General features: G+C 32.9%; 1 protein-coding gene and 1 pseudogene across 2 annotated transcripts in view; one reads left to right on the forward strand and one right to left on the reverse strand.

The window, feature by feature from the left end:
- Nox4 (NADPH oxidase 4) overlaps positions 1 to 20,406 on the forward strand; it is a 159,761-nt gene that overhangs the window by 62,740 nt on the left and 76,615 nt on the right. For both annotated transcript variants that reach the window (XM_076843892.2, XM_076843893.2), the window contains exons 9-11: positions 12,663 to 12,879; positions 14,800 to 14,964; positions 15,108 to 15,170. In XM_076843892.2, coding sequence (XP_076700007.2) covers positions 12,663 to 12,879; positions 14,800 to 14,964; positions 15,108 to 15,170 — 445 coding nt within the window. The remainder of the gene's footprint in view (positions 1 to 12,662; positions 12,880 to 14,799; positions 14,965 to 15,107; positions 15,171 to 20,406) is intronic.
- Positions 37 to 11,731, reverse strand: LOC143392102 (dnaJ homolog subfamily A member 1 pseudogene; annotated as a pseudogene).

Raw genomic sequence — 20,406 nt, forward strand, 5'->3', positions numbered from 1 at the left:
AGTAGCAAATAGTGAGCATATTATGATTATAATATTTCACTCATTCACTACTGCATATAAAATGCCTGTACTAAGTTTTTTTCCACTGGCCCCATTAAGAGATCTGCTTGCCATTCTAGCCTGATGAGAGGTGTTTACCATGGTTCCATTATCTAGAGTAGATATTTGGCTTTTAGAAGCCACATAATGCTTCTTCAACCAGCTGTATATCCACATAGATGAAAAAGAAAAAAAAAAAAAGTCTTAAGTAAAATGAACACAGTCCTTCTGATCTGACATAATGATAATATCTCCTGGCTCCAGTTTTGGCTTTCAGTCTCCTTCACTATAGAATGTTATCTTCTGTCCATCTTTCATGCCTTTGTCAACATGAACTTCTAGAATCTTCTTCTCTCCAACTACCTTCTATTACAGTGTTTACCTCTATCTTTAAGACTGATCCCTTTCCCTTGGCCCCAGCACTCCATATATACAGACTGAATTTGCTGAACCATTCCGGGTCCTATCTAATGAACTCATATTTGCATTCCAGTACCTGGGAAGTGGGGAAGCAATCTCCTGCTCCTTTCTTTATCACTTCAGCCTTAACATTTGTCACAAAGTACATTCTTTTGCAGAGCCAGTTTTCTTTTTTCACCACTATGTACATCTTCTCACATTACCAAGAGCTTATGCACAACATTTTTTCTTCTTTCTCTCTGCATCCTTCTTCTTCCTCCAAAAACATCAAAGATGTCCATAGGAGAGCTGGTACTGCTACCTGCTCCACCCTTCTTAATTGCCTGTTCTTCTGTGTCATATAATGTCCTTTCCTTGATATCAGAGAGGACTTCAAGCTTGAGAAATCTGTTTAAATTTCTCTCCTTCTTTTGTATTCTTGTCATGATGATACTTCAAAGCCAGTTTCCTCTAAGCCTTTTTCAATTATGCCTGAGAGGCATTGGATTTGACCCCAAAACATCATAGTAAGTGGTTTCTTTCACCCTTTTCTACAGCCAATGAGTGGGCTGAAGTCAGTGTGCTGAAGCTGGAAGGAGCATGTAATAGTGTGAAACTTGGGCAGCTACTGCTCCTCCACTTCTCACTGAGCGTTCTGGAAACTTACACAGAGTCACAGCACTTTTGAAGAGCCTCAAGTTTCTTATAGGCTAAGTAATTTGGTAACTATATAACAGTGAAAACTGCTTAACATATCAAAAGAATATTCCTTAAAAGGACCATGATATTTATAATATTGCAAAGACTCTAAAATTCATTTTAGCAACAAATATTTATTCTGGAACTTGTAAAAGAAGCCTTCTCCAGGGGAATTTTTTTTTCTAATCTTAATACATTTTCTAAGAAGTTGTTATTGTTGTGTTTTATTAAAGATATTTTAATTCAAAAGATATGTTGGGGAAAAAAAAAAACTAGTCAAAACTATTCTCTCTTTCCAGCTGTGGAGGGAACTGGAGGGTGGTTGTTTTTGTTTTGTTTTGTTTTGCTTTCTCTTTTTCATTTGAAAAACATCAAAAGGAGATACATACTTCTATTCTCACTTACTGATAGAAGGGATATGGAAAATAAATTAGAATGTCACAGAGTCTGAGTTTAAGAGCCTAACCCTGCTCCTTTTGAAAGACATGAGGAGGATGCATTGTAAATGGGATTTGGCACCTGAGCCTCTGCAATCTTTCCAGAGTCAGCCCTCCTACTGGTTTTAACATGGGAATGTTTGGACACTGATTGTATTTTGTATTTAAATGAGAGACAGTTTATAGTGTGATAATTCTGGTTAAGATAAAGGGGAAGTTCCTCCTCAAAGGAATAGATTCTGATTAAGATAGAGGGAAGGTCCTCCTCAAAGGAATGGATGCCAATGAGAGCAAATTTATAGTGCAAATAATATTCTTTGCCAGCTAAGACTCCTCTGACTATTGTTTAACATATGATTGAAGCTTGAATTTCTTTTAAACAGTTATCTACCAGTGGGGACTATTTGTTGGCAAGGATTAATCATAGAGCATGATTTACAGCCCACTTAAATTATATTTTCTAGGGAATTTAAAGAAATAGTTTTCTCTGTTTCTATAAACACTCTTTAAAACATGGGGAACACAGTGGGTGACCTTTGTCAACTGTGACTTTAATGAACCAAAGGCAGTGTCAGCTTCACTGTTTAGGCTCAAGAAATGAATTGGGGCTAGACAAATATTTGTAATGATAAGTTTATTGTGTTGATTTGAAGTTTTCTGCATCCATTATGCCCTCAGGAAGAGGAAATTAAGGATATTCTTTTAGAGGATAAAAGCCTTTATGCCTAATATATATGGGTTAAAATTTGTGGCGAGTCCAGTGTATTCTCTTCTAGAAGCCATTTTCACTGAGGCCCTTCTTCACCCACAGTGATGTGGAAGAACGACAGGCTTTGTAATCTTTTGGTGGTGGGAGGCACTTGCTCTTAGAAAATTAAATGGGAGCTTGGATAACATCCAGAGAAAGTCAGTCCCAGAGATTGTATATTAACTAGTCCTTCTCTAACCCTGAGGGAGAAAACTTTTACTTTAATTCCTTTTCAGTTTCCCTTTCATTGCCTCTACATTAGCAGTGACTATGTAATTTATTCTCTGAACAAGGAATTTTTTAAATTGAATTAATTAATTAACTAATTATTCAGTATAGGGGATTAAGTCCAGGGGTAGTCTACCACCAAGCCACATCCCAGCCTTTTCTTTTTTTGGTTCATTTTTTATTTTAAAAAGGGTCTTATTAAATTACTAAGGCTAAACTCAAACTTGCAATCCTCCCACCAGTCTCCTGAGTTGCTAGGGTTAAAAGTGTGCAGCACATGCTCAGACTAGGCACTTTTGAGAATGAAAAGGGGATTCTACTAATAATTAAACAGGGAATGTGGATAAAGCAGGCAATATGGTCATTCTACCTGTTCCTAGTCATTGGGGAAAGTTCCTCAAAGGTTTATGGACCGTTCTAATGTCCACCTTGCATCAGAATCACAAAAGGATTCTTTTGCTCAAACAGGGCCTCTGCATGGGTACTTAGGAACTAGAAACCAAAAGTAATAATTCTGATATTGCTTAGCTTTGGCCCACTTTCGAGATTGTAAGTAGATGTCCACAACCATCTTAGGTAGAGGGTTGAGAATTTGGATATTTATGATAGTGTCTAAATCTTTTGTGAACTCTGTCATTCTTATAGGTGACTTTTATTCTGATATTTCCTAGATCTAAATGTCATTTTTTTTTTTTTTGACCAGGGGCACTTAACCACTGAGACATATCTCCAGTCTTTTTTTATTTTAAGGTAGGGTCTTGCTAAATTGCATAGGGCCTTGATAAGTTACTGAGGCTGACTTTGAACTTGTGATCTCCCTGCCTCAGCCTTTGGAGCCCCTGGGATTACATGTGTGTGCCACTGTACCCAGGTTAGATGCCTATTTTTTTTTTAATGACTTATCAGTATGATGCCTGTTATTTATGTTAAAAATTGTATTAAAAATTCCACTTCTTCCATACAGAAAGGATTCATTATTATTATTATTATTATTATTATTATTCAGAAAGGATTCTTAACTTGGATTCATAATTCCTAGGAATTATTGAATGGATTCAGAGGATCCTTGAATTCCTGAACCCCACATACAAACTATGAATATACATGTCTTTACATGTATATTTAGTTTTGAGGTAAATACATGCATTTTGTATGAGGAAGGGTTCCTCAGTTTTCATTGGAATCCCATAGGTGTGCATGGTCCTAAAAGGCTAAAATATTTCTGAGCTTAATACTTCCAATGCTAGATTTTAACCAGAGACCTATATTATCTTTACACATTTCATATCTCTTGCTTAAATTTATTCAAGGTTAAAAACATTGGATTGTAGGGAGGAATAAAAAACACAGGGGTGGTTTTCTTCTCCCACAAATGCTACTGGAAGAAATTAATATGACATATACAGTGACCAACTTAACAATTGTGCTATCATTTAAAGGATAGTAATGAAACTCTTCATAATTTTCCCAAGGTTTAGATAGCATTTAATATGTATTAGGAACTTAACATTTTATGCATATACTATATGAGCACAGACTAGTTTTTTGTTTTTGTTTTTAAATATGTACAGCACTGGATAGTAAGTGGTGTTATTTCCATTTTACAGATGGAGAAATGAGATGTACAAGGTAAATTAAATGACTATCCCAGGCCAATCAGCTAGTGCTTAAAGAATGCTAGTAGTGAACATAGGAGATCTGGCCCCAGAATCTATGCATTCATCTTTACCCTTTTCACAAATTATTTATTTATTTATTTATTTATTTATTTATTTATAAAGTGTCTTCACCTGTGAATGAAATATTTTAATGTAATGTGAAAATCTAGGACATCTTTTTGATTTATCTCTTTAAGTAAATGAGTATATATGTGCATCTTTGAATATTTTAAGTAATAAATTTAATTTTGCTTCAAGTTAGATAGATTCAAAGGTTTTGAAAAAGTAAAATCTGGTGCTCCCAGAAAGCAGATTTAGAATAAAATGCCTTCTTTTTTTGGTACTGCTTTAAAAATATTTTACAAAATGTTATGGCATATGATAATAAGTGTAATAACTTTGTATTAAATTAAGAATAAAATTATGTTTATGGAATACCTTAATTTTTAAATTTCTTTCAAATTACCTGAAAATAACAGAGAAATAAGTTAGGCTATAGACCAAAGTTGATAAAAATGCTGTAGAAGAGAACTTTTGTGAGGATTTGTACTTCTACGGTATGTCCTTGTAAAGAGATTAAATCAAAACAAAACAAGAGGGCTGGGTTGTGGCTCAGTGATAGAGTGCTTGCCTAGCACACATGAGGCATTGGGTTCCATCTCCAGCACCACCTAACAAAGTAAATAAACAAATGTATTATGTCCATCTACAACTAAAATAAAAAAAATTTATACACACACACACACACACACACACACAAAACAAAACAAGAAAGGCAAAGGAAAGGTAGCAGAATACAACAGTCACTAATATGGCATTATGTAAAAATGTGAATGTGTAACCGGTGTGATTCTGCAATCTGTATTTGGGGTAAAAATGGGAGTTCATAACCCACTTGAATCTAATGTATGAAATATGATATGCCAAGAGCTTTGTAATGTTTTGAACAACCAATTAAAAAAAAAAGAAAGGCAAAGGAAAAAGACATTATTCACAATATAGGAAAAGCACACTAAATACATGGATTAAAAAAAAAAATGTCTTTAACCACCCTCTTGTTTTTTATTCCCTGCTACAATCCAATGTTTTAAACCTTGAATAAATTTAAGCAAGAGATATGAAATGTGTAAAGATAATATAGGTCTCTGGTTGAAATCTAGCTTTGAAAGTGTTCAGCTCAGAAATATTTTAGCCTTTTTGGATCATGCATACCTATTAATGTATTGCCTATAATGTTAGGTGACCCAGGAAGTTAGTATCCCAATATGAGGGATAATTTGATAGTGGAATTCCACAGTAAATATAGAGTCCCAAGTAAACTTGAAAATTTGTCGATTACTTTGATCTTCCCCTTCCATACATATTGCTGTCTTGACCTTAAATATAGTGAACAAAACCACCTAACCCCCTAAATTCTAAAAGAAAAGAAATAGGATTCATGGATTACTGTACTATGCTGACTTTAATTCTTTAGGTTAAACACTGAGGAATTAGACAACTATGTCATATGGTGCTTCCATGCTTAGTCTTTTGAGAAATCTCATAGTGAGTCCCATAGTGATTGTACTAATTTACAATCTCCCCAACCGTGTAAAAGTGTTCTTTTCTCCCCACATCCTCTCCAGCATTTATTACTATTGGTGACTGCCATTTTGACTGGAATGACGTTAAATCTGTAATTTAGGGCATCAAGTAGTTGTTTCATTTTGCATTTCCCTAATTACTGAAAGTGTTGAAAATTTTTTCATGTGTTAGTTCTATCATTTGTATTTTTTCTTTTGAGAAGTGTTTGTTAGTTCATTTGCCCATTTGTTGATTGGTTGATTTGGTTTTGTAATGATAAAGTTTTTGAGTTCTTTGTGTATTCTAGACATAATCCAGAAGAGTAGCTAGCAAAGATTTTTTTCCCATTCTGTAGGCTCTTCTCATTTCCTATTCATAAGATTTTTACTTTATTAAAAAGTTGATTTTTTTGTATAATAATTACAGAGTAAAGATTTATGGTTTATTTACATTTGTTGATATTTTATCCTATAAACCAGATGGTTTTGAGGATTGAGGGCATGTGCTATATTCTTCCATAATAAGGCTTTATAGTTTCATGGTTTATGTGTGTGTGTGTGTATGTGTGTGTGTGTGTGTGTGTGTGTGTATGTGTGTGTGTGTGTATGTGTGTAGGTGGATAGATAGAAATAGTATATTTAGAGCATTTTCGTATACATGAAGTCATTTATACTGTAAACTACATGTATTAATGAATTTTTAATCTTACCAGCTATGGGTTTTGTTTTTCACCCTTTGGGGGTTGGAAGTGTCAAGCTTCAAATCAAGTAATTTTTTTTTAACAGAATTTTCATCTCAATTTTTCTCCTGAGAGTGATATTTCTGGGTGGACTTACAGGGTTAGAATGGTGAGAAGGAAGGAGAAACAACAAAAGTTCATGTAATTTAAGAAATATTGTCACTACATTAGTATTTAAAAAAAATCTTTTTAGTTGTTGATGGACCTTTATTTTGTTCATATTTATATGTGGTGCTGAGAATTAAACCCAGTACCTCATGTATGTGATGCAAGCATCCTACCACTGAGCCACAACCCCAGCCCACATTAGTATTTTTGTGAAATGTGAAATAATTCTTTTATACCCCATTGCCATTTTAGTAAAGCAAGCCAGTAAAGGAATACTAAGAAATAATGGTTGCTTACTAATATTTTTCTTCATGAGAGGTCAAAGCCCTTTTCTTAACATATCTGTGAACTAGGGAGGATGAGATTATCTCTCTCTTTCACTGAGGAAACAGTAAAAGGATGTACCCAGCATTAGAATTTTTGATTCTAATTTCTTACACTCTGGGATTTAGATTTGTCAGCTGCATAGAGATCGTGACAGCACCAGCTGTTTAATTTGCAGAGTCTATGGCACAATAAAAATGCAGGGCTTCTTGATCAAAAATTATTACTCACTTGGAGTGGAAATAACTGGAGCACTGAAGCAATGACCTGGTTTTCCTAAGAGCAAGGTTTTGTGGAGTGGCACAGATCACAAATTCATGAGCCAGCCCTCTCTTTTAAGCTTGGACAGTCTCACCAATAAGAGACAGACAAAGTTCCTTCTGTGGTTGAGCTACATGACTCTCAGGTGTCACAGGCAAGGACCCTGCAGGGCCAAAGTGGGGAAAGGGGTAAAGATTAAGTTGAGTGGGTACTCCGATGTTCAGGACTGCTGAGACTGCATCCCTAACTTAGGATGCTCCTAACAATAAGCTTTGAATATCTGAATATCATGACAGCTGTTTGTTTAGGGTAGGTTTGGCTTGGGGCATGGCAGAGATTTCTTTAAGATTGGATTTAGCAATACTAACTAGTGAAGAGGAATAATGTAAGTTGCAGACTGACTGACTGTGTAATCTTCCTGAACTTACATGGTTTATTTTACTAAATACCATTTACTAAAATCTAGACATTTTTTTGAAGGTAGAAAATGAGTTTAAAATGAAATTTTGTTAAAACCAGATGACTACTCAATCATGTGTTTCAACAACAATGACACCAAAAAGTTGTTTATACATTCCTAGTCACCTGTTTGTTCAATGACTATTTAGTTGCTGCAGGTTATAGGCACTGTGTTAAGTACCAGATAAATAGCAGTGAAACAGGACAAACCCTTCACTTTCACAAGAAAACATTCAGGTGGTTTCCAGATAAACTGAAGAGTTGTGATACATTTTAAAGTAGAGAATTTGTTCTAGTTTATGATGTAATTTTTTGATATTTTTGTTATTGTTGTTTTGTAGTTTAAACTCAGCAAAAATAATTCTCAGGAAGTTATATTTTTACTATAAATTTTTTTTGTTATAGAATACTAAGAAAAAAGTATGTTCCTAAGAGACAGTAATTTTGCTCTCTCTTTAAAAAGGGTGTAAATCACCAAACACATAAAGGTCACCTAAATGATGCTGCATTCATTATAGATTCTTCACATGAAGTTAAGGTAGGAATGATTTTCATGATTGTCATTTTGGCAGCACAGTATTTTCTAATATTTAACTTTTGCCATAAAGTAGTTCTATAATTTGTATGCAGTATTCATTCAATTTACTATGTTATTTTCTATGACCTTTTGACAGTGAGGCATTAAAACAAACAACAAAAACAATACATACAAACAAAAATCCCCAAATAGGATAACTCTAATGCCCCTTAAGGGAAAAAAGGAACAAAACCCCAAAACAAAACTCTACCTTTTGAAACACTGTTGAATGTTGAAAGCAGACCCTGTGAGCACAAAAGCAATAGCATTCACAGCCGTGTATTTTGATGGATACACATAAAGGATTATAAAATCCTTTATTTCTCATGATGGAAAAGTACCAGACATTCCATAAGTATTTCAGAATTTCTCTTTTGGATCATAATACATTGGAACATAAAATAAGAAGAAGCACTTTTTTCCCTGCCTCCCCTCCTCAGTCCCTCACAATGTCACTGTCTTTATCTGGCCAGGTTTTGTGTTTACCATTGACTAGCATCTTTACCCTTTTCTCTCTCTCTCTCTCTTTTTTTTTTTGTTTTAAATTATTATTTATTCATGAAAGCTACAACAATACACATAAAAATTTTTCCTATTTTGATTCCTAAATGTGCATGCCTTATTAAAACAAATTATGAGGTAATTGCTTACTTTTAAAATCGATGCATAAGAAAGGCATAATAAATATATTAAATACAAGAAACTTGCTGAAGAGATGGTGGGGTTTGGTAGAATATGAATATTTGAGGCATAAATGCATAAGACATGGTCTCTTCTATTAATAATGGGAAAAAACCATGTGACTTTGTGTCGCCTGCTTCCTCACACTAGAATGTCATTATCCTATAATTGTTGGACTCTGTACATCCTTCAATTACCTTTCTCTGTAAGTTCTTTCCAGGATTTCATAATCCAAGTTCATCACTCATCTTTACTATTCTTAGGATGTCTACATATGTCCATATATCATTAATCCTTTGCTTTTGTATTCTTGTTGCTTTCATGTTTGATTATATTCATTAGATCCGTGTTATAGATATTCCATTAAATTAATTGAACTATTAAAAATTTCAGTTTTTCAACATTTTGATCACTTAAAAGCCACATGTAACTACTGACATTTCAGAATTTTTCCTTTTCACCATCACAGAAAATTCTATGGGAGAGTTTGGCACTATATAAGGCAGTTGTATATCTTGGTGGTGATACAGGGCAAAATGCAGGGTCAGTATTGAGTGACAGATAAGCTTCAGGCTACTTAAGTGGGCTCTATTGTATTTGAGAAGACATGCATGTTATATCTGCTGAATTAAATAAATGTATTGGAGATTCAAAACAGTAGTGAAAACTACATAAATACCTCAAATTTTCACAAATATTGTCAGGGTGAAGACCCTAAAGTTTGAGCGGCCCCTTAGAAACAGTATCTGATGTTATCCCTCAATTTGAATATTCCTAATATTGGGTTTATATTCCTATTTAAAATTCTTCAGAGAGATTGTTTTAATTTCTATTATAATATGGTTTTAATGGAATTTTTATTCTAAGGATAAATATTCTAAGAATTCTAAGAAATTTTATACTGGTGACAAAGAAATGGACACTTTTTGTTTTTAACTAGTAATAAATGAAGTTATGGCATTCAGTTGAACTTGAAAAATGACACGTAAAATTATTGGTTTGGTACAAATATGTTGCCTCCTTTTTTAAAACCTGGAAGCATGTAGAGCTGTAAAATTTTGATCAATGCATTTATTAGTCTTCAGTTTCAGGTTTTTTCATAAAAAACAGTGGATGTTCTGCAAGGGGGGGAGGGTTGGTATAGCAGAAGGAGCACGATTCAGACTTTGGAAGCAGACTGCCTGGGTTTTCTGTCTCAGCTCTGCCACTAGCAGTGTTGTTTTGGGCAGATTACTAACCGATCTAGACCTGTTCACTCATAGTAGGATGGAGCCACCTTACCACAGACACTTGATATAAGTTTATGTAAATGCTCCTGGAAGCAACCAAGACCTGTCTGGCATGCTCAGCATCTGTCCTTTGAGTGCTGAATTCAGAACCTGCCAGGACCCTCCCTAGTGGAACTTTCAGTATCTTCACCAGCAAATTACAGCACAATAAACTTGAGATTCTCTACTGGATTTTTTTATGAATGCTATTTTTCATTATTCGTCTTTATTTTTCACACATTTGTGATGACAAAAATACCAATTAAGATAAAACAAGAAAAATTTTAATAATTTTTTTTAGAGATAGCCTGTGTTATTTTTCATGAACATAGCTTAATATAACATAAAACTCTCAAATTAAAGGGAATTATAGGATATTATATGCCAACAACAGCAGCAGTATTTATTTTATTGACTTAAGAGGTATAATTTATAGCAGCAATACCACCATTCTGAGGACCTCGAACATGGTATGGTTATGTCACTTGAATATTGTTAGGACTTGGGAGGAGAGATTGACAGCATTCCTGTGCCTGAAATTAAGACCCTGAAGTATAAGCTACTCCTTTCCAGCATGCATGCACATGCATGTGTGCAAACTCTCTCTCTCTCACACACACACACACACACACACACACACACACAAATACACACACATGGGGTGGGGGGACAGAGACAGAGCTAGCCTTATTTCAAAGGAGTTTTTCATTTTGAACATCTTTGACATCCATTTCTTAAGCCACTGACATGCTTTTCATGTAGTGAGAGCAACTTGATTTCTAAAACCCATACTTTTACTATCACCTAGTTAATTTATCTGAATAAAAACCTTGGGTTTTTTCATGTTTTTAATGGGGGAAAAATACTCGCCTAGTATGATTATTTTGTTTTGAGGTTTATTTAATGAAAAGAGATGTTTAAAAAATAATCAACATGCTTCTTTGTTAATTAAAAAATTATAAACATGCTCCTTTGTTAATAATTATTAATCTTCCTTCTTCCTATCTTTTTCAGTAGTAGGTTGTGAGGATCCAGTGACCTAAAGTGCTGTATTATGAGAGGAGAAGAATATAGAATTTGAGTGAGCTTGGTTCAAATATTAGCTCTGTTATTTATCACAAACACACACACACAGTTATGTAACAGTAGGGTAATAATTAAAATAATTTTTTAATTTGTAAAATTAGAATAATATTTCAAGTTCATATATTTTTCAAGAATTATATGAAATATGAATAAAATTTCTTTTTGTCCTGGACCTGGAGTCTACCATACCTTATGAAACTATTATTAAGAGTCTATAATAATTATTATCTGTGGTTTGACTTAAGTTTATCTTCTTCGAAGATATCTTACAAAGTAGATTTTAAGTTTCTGGAGGGTTAGGAAGCAGAATTCAGTCCTCGTTGAACTATAGCACCTAGAACAGTGCTATGTATATTACATCAGTGTTTCTTCAACTTATGGGTAGTAGTATTAATTAAATTTTTGACAGAGTTACTTGTCAGCCACTTACCATTGGGATGACCAGTGGGAACAACATGTTTGGATAAATCATTAGTTGTAATGGAAACTGAATCAAATGAATGGGTTGTCCAAGTATAGTACATAATTTTATTGTATAAATAGAATGCTGTGAATGACTAATGACAAAAATATTGGCTCAGATTTAATTTCTATTAATTCATTCAATACCTAGGCTGTGTCTGCTCTATTCCTTTAAAAGTTGTTATCTGTATGAGTGGTCTCCTATGAATGCCATATAATCCATCCCAGTAATTAGATGCCTTTAACATGCACTGAATGCTTTCTTATGATTTTATGATGACTAGTTTTAAGGAACCGAGTGAAATAAAAATAACTAGAGAAAGGGGACTTACTGTGATCAAAAGGGAAAAAACGGGGTCAGACTGGACAGATGGCAGATGCCAGCACTGCCTTGGCCTTTGCCTTCCCACCATGATATATTCAATTTAATGGTTTTACTGTTTATGCTCTTAACTTTTGATTTAAAAAAAAGTATCAGTTTTTAAAAAGTTATTGGTTCATTATAATGATACATCCTACTGAGATTCATTGTTACATATTTATACATGCATGCAATATAATAATATAAATTAGTCAATTTCATTTGCAAGTACCTCTCCTTTTTCACTTGTTCCTCCCTCTGGTACTCTTTCTCTACTCTTCTGGTCTCTCGTCTATTTTCATGAGACCCCCACCTTACCCTTTTTCTCCATTACACATAATGAAGAAAATATATGACCCTTGACTTTCTGAATTTAGCCTGTTGCATTTAACACAATGTTCTCAAGTTCTATCTGTTTTCCTGCAAATGACATAATTTCATTCTTCTTTAGGCTGAGTAAAACCCATTGTTTATATATACATTTCAATTTCTCTCTCTCTCTCTCTCTCTCTCTCTCTCTCTCTCTCTCTCTTAATCTCCCTATGTGTTTCTAATTTAATTTTAGAGGACTGTTGAAGTATCAAATTAATTTGGATACCCATCCTCCTGGTTGCATCAATCTTAACAAAACACACTATCAGGATATTTCCTCACTGGAATATGTCTCAGAACATTTTCATGAACCATTTCCTGGAGGATTTTCAAAACCAGAAGAGCTTAACGGGAAAACATTTGTGAAGATTTGTGTGGAAGAACCCAAGTTCCAAGCTAATTTTCCCCAGGTTAGATTAATTGTATGTTTGATTTCTGCAAAGTCTATGTCTCCATTCAATTGATCAACATCACATTTAAACATATTTTGACACTGTGCATTTATGCATAAGATGTTTCAGAATACCTATTATTACATCACAGTACCTGGTAATCCAAGGCAGAAGACATGATATTTGAAATTATACAGAATTTCTGCTTATTAATTTTATGATCTTTGCATACTGAGAAGTCCTGGCTGAATAATAAAAACAGTATTAAGACAACTATATACTACTAATTATTATTTCATTGTATGTTATTATATTGTAATATTTATACACAATATCATCAATGACAAATGGTATAATTGATTTATTGAATGCTTTATATTCTAGGCACTGTGCTGAAATGTTCTGTATTAATATATTTTTTAATATTTAAAATGACTATTAGAAGCAATTACTGTTATCCTCAATTTTCTAATGAAGAAATTGTACTTAAAATGCATAAAATATCTTGATCAAAGCCTCTAAGACAGTAAATGGTACAGGTAGTATGCAAACTTAGTTCTTTGACCAAATGCTTGGTCTTGGAAAACTTCTCCAAGTACTTAGCTAAGAGTTTAGTGAGGGTCCTAATCTTTCCTTGTAGCTGCGGGAACTATCCACATATAAATTCCACCCTGGCTCTATCTGTTCTGAATGAAGGTAGGGAATACTGATGTCAAATTTTACTTTACAAAAAGAAGAATTAGAAGTAAAAAACTAGAATTTGTAGAAGATTTTTGAATAAATGTGCTAGTTTTGTGGTTTCATTAGTAATAATCCTCTAGATATCTATCAGATTTATTGTTTCCATAAGTTTTCTGTGCTTCACAAATGCTGTGTATTGGACAGGGCAGGTATGAGGACTGCCACTTTGCTTATGCAGAACCTGGTGCTTAAAGGGTAATTGTTTCAAAGTTTCAAGGTTGCTGCCTTGCAGAACTTGCCCTTCCATGTCTATTCTTCACATAGTGTGGGGCTAAACTTATAAAAAAGAGACCCACTCTAGCTTCATGGAAGGGGGGAGTCCTGGATCAACTATGTAAATAAGATTTAAGAAATGACCATTAAAGTAAGATGTAGTTAGAGGCTTCAAAGTGGTGAGAGAGATATAGTGTGCTGTTGTAAAGGAAACATTGGCCCCATGGGCGGTAATTCCCAGTTGTAAATTGTCACAGCTTTTATATAAGTATTATTATCTGCTCATATTATTTAAAAGTAAATTGTAAATAACATGCCTGGAATGTTTCATTTTTAAAAGATGTATGTGCATATAATATGTGTATGCATTGTGTATATGTGCATTTTATACATATACACAATATGCAATAAAATATCTAGGGCATTATCTTTTTTAAAATATTTTGTTTTTTAGTTTTATTTTGATACAATACCTTTATTTTATTTATTTACTTAAATGTGGTGCTGAGGACTGAACCCAGTGCTTCGCATGTGCTAGGTGAGCATGAGCATTCTACTGCTGAGCAATGACCACAGCCCCGCATGCATTATCTTTTTACTACACATTGTACTGGTGCTTCCCCCCGCCCCAAAACCACCCTTATATAAATCTGAGGTTTCAGTTTGCTTTTATTTTCTTCTACAGAGACAAATTGTATATATACATTATATTTTTGTTTACACACATGGATGTAAGAAAGAATGAATGATGGTTATGCCTGGGGTGTGGGCTTAAGGTTGGGTCTCAACAATATTTTATTTTGCACTCTGTTTTTTTTGAAAGAATGAGCATCTATTATTTTTGACTCATTCTTATTTGTATTTTATTATTTAAAATATAAGCTGAAATATTATTATCATAATGTATAAAATAAGCATACAGGCAGAATATACATACTTACAATTCAAGTGTTTTGAAATATATTTTTGAAAATTCTCCTTTAGACTTGGCTTTGGATTTCTGGACCTTTGTGCTTGTACTGTGCAGAAAGACTTTATAGGTGTATCCGGAGCAATAAGCCAGTCACCATCATCTCAGTCATCAGTCATCCATCAGATGTCATGGAGATCCGAATGGTCAAAGAAAATTTTAAAGCAAGACCTGGTCAGGTGAGTCAATGGTCAACAACTTTAAAAACACCCTTAATTTTTTAATTATAAAAAATATTAAAAAATTAGTACACATAGCTTCATTGGGATAGTTGAATTTCTTTTTTAGTAATTTAAAATTAATCTGTTTGTTGCTTTTTCAGTATATTATTCTTCACTGTCCCAGTGTATCTGCGTTGGAAAGCCATCCATTTACTCTCACAATGGTAAGACACTTGTTTCTTGATTTTTAAAAATTTTAGAGTGCAATGGATTTTTATGTGCGTTTTTAACTTCATTCAAAAATTATTCAAGGCTTTTGTAATATTCTTAATGTTTCAGTAAACTATATTTTTACAAAGAAATGCATCCATTCAGAACCTATCAGAGTAATATTGGCTTTATAGAATAAATTTGGCAGTGTTCTCTCCCTTTTTGTTCCAGGGGAAAATTTGAGAATACTCAACATTAGTTCTTCTTAAAGGTCTGGTACAAGTTGGCTGAGAATCATTCATCTTCGGTGTTTCTTTGAAGGCTTTTTATTGTCGTTTAAACCTATTGCTTGATGTTGATCTGCTAAGGTTTTCTCTATTCTCATGGTTCAATTTGAGTAGTTTGTATATGTCAAGAAATTTGTCAGTATTTTGTAGATTTTACAGTTCATATAGTTTAAAATTTTAAAATAGTTTCTAATAATTCTTTGTATTTCCAAAGTGTCTGTGGTGATATCTACTTTTTTATCTGTAATTTTGTTGATGTGGATTGACTCTTTTGGTTAGATTGGCTAAATGTTCATCAATACTCTTTATCTTTTCAATGAACCACCTCTTTGTTGTATTAATTCTTTTTGTCTTGTTTCTTTGTTATTAATTTAATTAATTTTAGTTTAAATCATATTTTTTTCTTGTCCTTTACTAATTTTGTAAATTAGTTTTTTCTTTCAGTTCTAGGGTCTTTAAATTTTAATATTAGATTATTTTGGGTATTTCTGCTTTAAAAAATATATAGACACTCAAATCTAAAACTTTCCTCTTAGAACTGCCTTCAGATTGTCACAAAGATTTTGATATATTGTATCTCTATTCTCATTTGTTTCTAAATATTTTTTATTTCTCTACTGATTTCTGGTATGATCCTCACTCAAAATTTTATACATAATCTCAGGTGTTAAAATGGTTTCTATTTTTTAATCTTGTTATTGATTTCTAATTTCATTGCATTACGATCTAATATTATACAAGAAATTATCTCTTTTTTTTTGTTTTGTATTTGCTAAGACTTGTTTTGTGTCCTAAAATATTGTCTATTTTAGAGAAGGTTCCATCTGCAGCAGAGAAGAAAGTGAATTCGGTTGTTAATGAATCAAATATTTTATAGAGTTCTGTTAGGTCCATTTGATTAATATTACATTTTATTTCTGAAATCTTACCTTGTTTATACTTGAGTGACCTATCTATTGGTCAAGCAGGTGTGTTAAAATCACCAGTATCATTGTATTGGGGGTTATTTGATTCTTATCTTGAGTAAGATTTGTTTTATACTAAGTGCACTGACATTTGGGGCATGAATATTTAAAATCATTTTATCTTGTTGTTGGATGGTTCCCTTAACCAGTGTGGCATGGCCTTCTGTGTCTATTCTGATTTATGTTGTGTTGAAGGCATCTTTATCAGCTATGAAAATAGATACCCTTGCTTACTTTCAGTCTCCCTTTACACAGTATAGCTTTTCATCCTTTCCCAATAGCCTATAGATGTCTCCCTATAAGATGACTCTCTTATAAAGCAACCTATGGTTGGTCTGTGTTTTCATATGTTCTGCCAATCTGCTTTAGTTGGGGAGTTTAAACCTTTTACATTTAGTTTTATTATAGAAAGATGATTTTTTCCTGACATTTTGATTTATTTAATTCAGACTTGATTATTCTTCGACTATTCTTCTAGTGAGATTCATTCTTATGTTGGCTCTGATGTTTATTTATTTATTTGGTACTAGTTATTGAATGCAGGAGTGTTTTACCACAGAGCTACATCCCCAGTCCTTTTCATTTTTTTTTTTTTTTTAAATTGAGCAAGGGTCTTGCTGAGTTGCTGAGGTTCCCACTAGGTTGCTGAGACCGACCTTGAAATTGAAAGTCTCTTGCCTCAGCCTCCTGGGCCTCTGGGATTACAGGTGTGTGCCACCATACCCAGCTTCTGATATTTGTTTTTCATTTCTTCTGTATGGAGTATTTTAGAGTATGTTTTGTAGTGCTAGCTTAGTATTATAAATTGTGGAAATTTTTGTGTATCATGGAAATGTTTTAATTTATATTTAATTCTGAAGTTTAGGTTTGCTGGATATAGCAAACTTTGTTGGTACCCGTTTTTCATGGCGTGGTATATATTATTTCAAGGAGAAGGTGGGAGTAGTGGGAAGACAGGAATATACAGAGGAAGAAAAAAGGAAGGATCATGAACCCAATCAGTTTCCATGTATTTAAATGCACTGACATTTGGGGCATGAATATTTAAAATCATTTTATTTTCTTGTTGGATGATTCCCCTAACCAGTATGAGCCCAACTACTATATAATCATAAAGCTGCAATAATAATAATAATAATCACAACAACAACAATAAAGAACCTGAACGCTGATAACATTGTGCACTATTCTATGCTTTGGTAATGTGGAATTGTTCTGTTTTTGTTTAATTGTTTTGAGAGGGAGGATTTATTTCAGTGCATTTACTGTGGTTGGAATTCTGAAAGCAATATAAAATATATTGAGTTTACCAATGTGAATCTCTTTTTTGTAAGTTAAAATTATCTAATATTTACAATTTCATATGACTAAGCCTCACATTGTTTTAAAAGCTTACTTTAACTTTGTGAACTATTATTTTCTGTTTTTGGTTAATTTGTTATTATGTCTATCTATGGCTGACTTTGGGGGTCTGCATAAGTTCTATTTAGTTATATTACTAACATGGTGAAATACTTTAGAATTTTTTTTTGAAAAATTTTAGGCACATTTTAGTGTCTTGTTGCAATAAAAATTAAATAGTGTTCTTTCAGCTTTGAAAAGATGTTTTGGCTTCAAATATCTATATCTATGTACATATATATCTATATACACATGTATATATATATATATTTTTTTTCTAACAGCATAGTTTGTATAATATTAAAAGCTAATATGTAGAATAAATTTTATAGTGCTTAGCATTTAAATTTTATTATAAAATTGATGTAAGCAATTTAGAATTATGACCTTATTCTCAAAATAAGATAATTTATATAATATTTGACCTTTCAATTAAAAAAAAAAAGAAACAACAGACCTCTTGGTTGTTGGGGTCTTGGCATAGAAATCAATAGAAAATCTAACTGGCTTACCTCTAAATATTACCTCTAAACATTTTCTCTTCCAACTTTAAAAATTTTATCCTTGTTCTGGGTATTATACATCTTAATTACAATGTATCTTGGAGAAGATCTTATTAAATATTGTCTATTTAGGCTCTAAGTGGGTCTTGTATTTGGGTTGCCATCTTATTTCTAGGGTTTGGAAATTTTTCTGATATTATTTCATTGAAAAGGTTGTGCATTTCTTTAATTTGTATATTCGTGCCTTGTCTATACCAGTGATTTAAAGGCTTTCTCTTAATGTTATTCCCATCTGCTGAGATGATTATCTCCTACTTTTATGCAAGAGACTATTTTGTGAGCTTTTTGCTATTAAAGCCCTCAGGCAAAGTAAATATCCAAATATTGATACTGCCGCTCAATGTATCCTCTGCAATGCCAAATCTCAGCACCATTTTGAGAGAAGATACTAAACCCTATTAACTGCAATCACTTCAGATCAAAGCCATGCATTAATAAACCTCAGGAAAAATAAAAATAAACTTATTGAAAATATTTTCCATTGTTCCTCCATTCCAAGTATAAAATCATAATAATGTTCTTAAATAGATTTAGAAATGGATTATTGAATATAGTGAAATTACTCTTACACTATATAGATGTTGAAAAGAGAAGATTAAAAAATGAGAAAAGGAAAAAAGATATAATAGACAAGTAATATGAACCAAGGTACAAAAAAGAAATGAGATTAAAGGCAGGAGATTAACATTTAAATTTTGTTATAAAAATTATGTAAGCAATTTAGAATTATCACCTTATTCTCAAAATGAAATAATTTGCATTATATTTAACTTTAATTTTTAGAGAAACAACTAACATTAAGGATAATGCAAGAGGGAAAAAAGAGACTAAGACGAGCAAGTATAAAGCAGTATTAGGAAAGCAAAGATGAGGAAAAGAATTTTCTAGTTAATGCTCTAAAACACAATAAATACAATTTATTGGGTTGAGGACTATAATATCAAATATTGAGGGAGCGTGTATTGATTCAATACAAAAGTAATGTTTTAGGATCAAAATTGATGTTCCAACTATTTATGATATTTAATGTCTAGGTGGGGAGATTTCTTACTGAATCTTCCTGATTTGAATGTTATAAGGATTTGAGTATAGCCATGTAAGTGTATCCACACTATCAGTTTTGTTGTCATGAGTTTTCATTTACATGCAGGGCATTATATACTCTGATAGTCACAGTGCTAGTTTGTTCTTTCTTTTTTTCTTTGGAGATTTTATAGTTGATGTGGATATTTATTTTTACTTTATTTTTAGTTGACACAATAATTGTACATATTGGGTTGGGGATGTAGTTGTGTTGTAGAGAATATCCTGAGCATGTGTAAGACTTGTCTTCAAGTCTCAGCACAAAAAACATCTATTTTGTGGGTTTTAGGATAATGTTTTGATATGGATATACAATATGTTATGATCAAATTAGGCTAATTAGCATATTAATTATCTCAACTATTTATTTTTTAAAATGGCTAGAAGAGAGTTTAAATTCTCCTCTGTAGCTGGTTCTTTATCATTCAGATTTCAGCTCACATGTTGTTATCTTTATTCTCCATCTCCTTATCTAACATCACTCTTTAACCTGTTATCCTCTTTAAATTTATTTTCTAAAGCTCATTCTTAATTGGAATGATTAGATTTATAATTTGTTCATGTATTTTCTATTTGCCTTTGCTCCTTGAGAAAGCAAAGTACATGAGTGAAGGACCTGGTCTATCCTCCGTTGTCGATCTCTCCAACAGTGTTGAGAACTGTGCGTGGGGAACAGTAGGCACTCTGAAAGATTGTGGCTGGGTGAATTAAGGTGGGGGGCATGTCTATAGCTGTCATTGGATTCTAAAATTTAAGAAATAGTCATTGGAAGGATTATTTCAATTATTTTTGTCAGTGATTTGGAACCTGATTGTATAAACCCTCAGCTGGCAGGCTAAGAAGTTGATTGGATCAACATAAAGATTTGGAGGGGAGAAGCATATCAGGACTGCTCTGTAGGCAGCTCCACTGGGCACACTTCTTCCAGAAAGGTCTATGTTCTGCTGCTAT

This window comes from Callospermophilus lateralis, chromosome 2 (genome assembly GCF_048772815.1).
Source record: "Callospermophilus lateralis isolate mCalLat2 chromosome 2, mCalLat2.hap1, whole genome shotgun sequence".
Classification (NCBI taxonomy): domain Eukaryota; kingdom Metazoa; phylum Chordata; class Mammalia; order Rodentia; family Sciuridae; genus Callospermophilus; species Callospermophilus lateralis.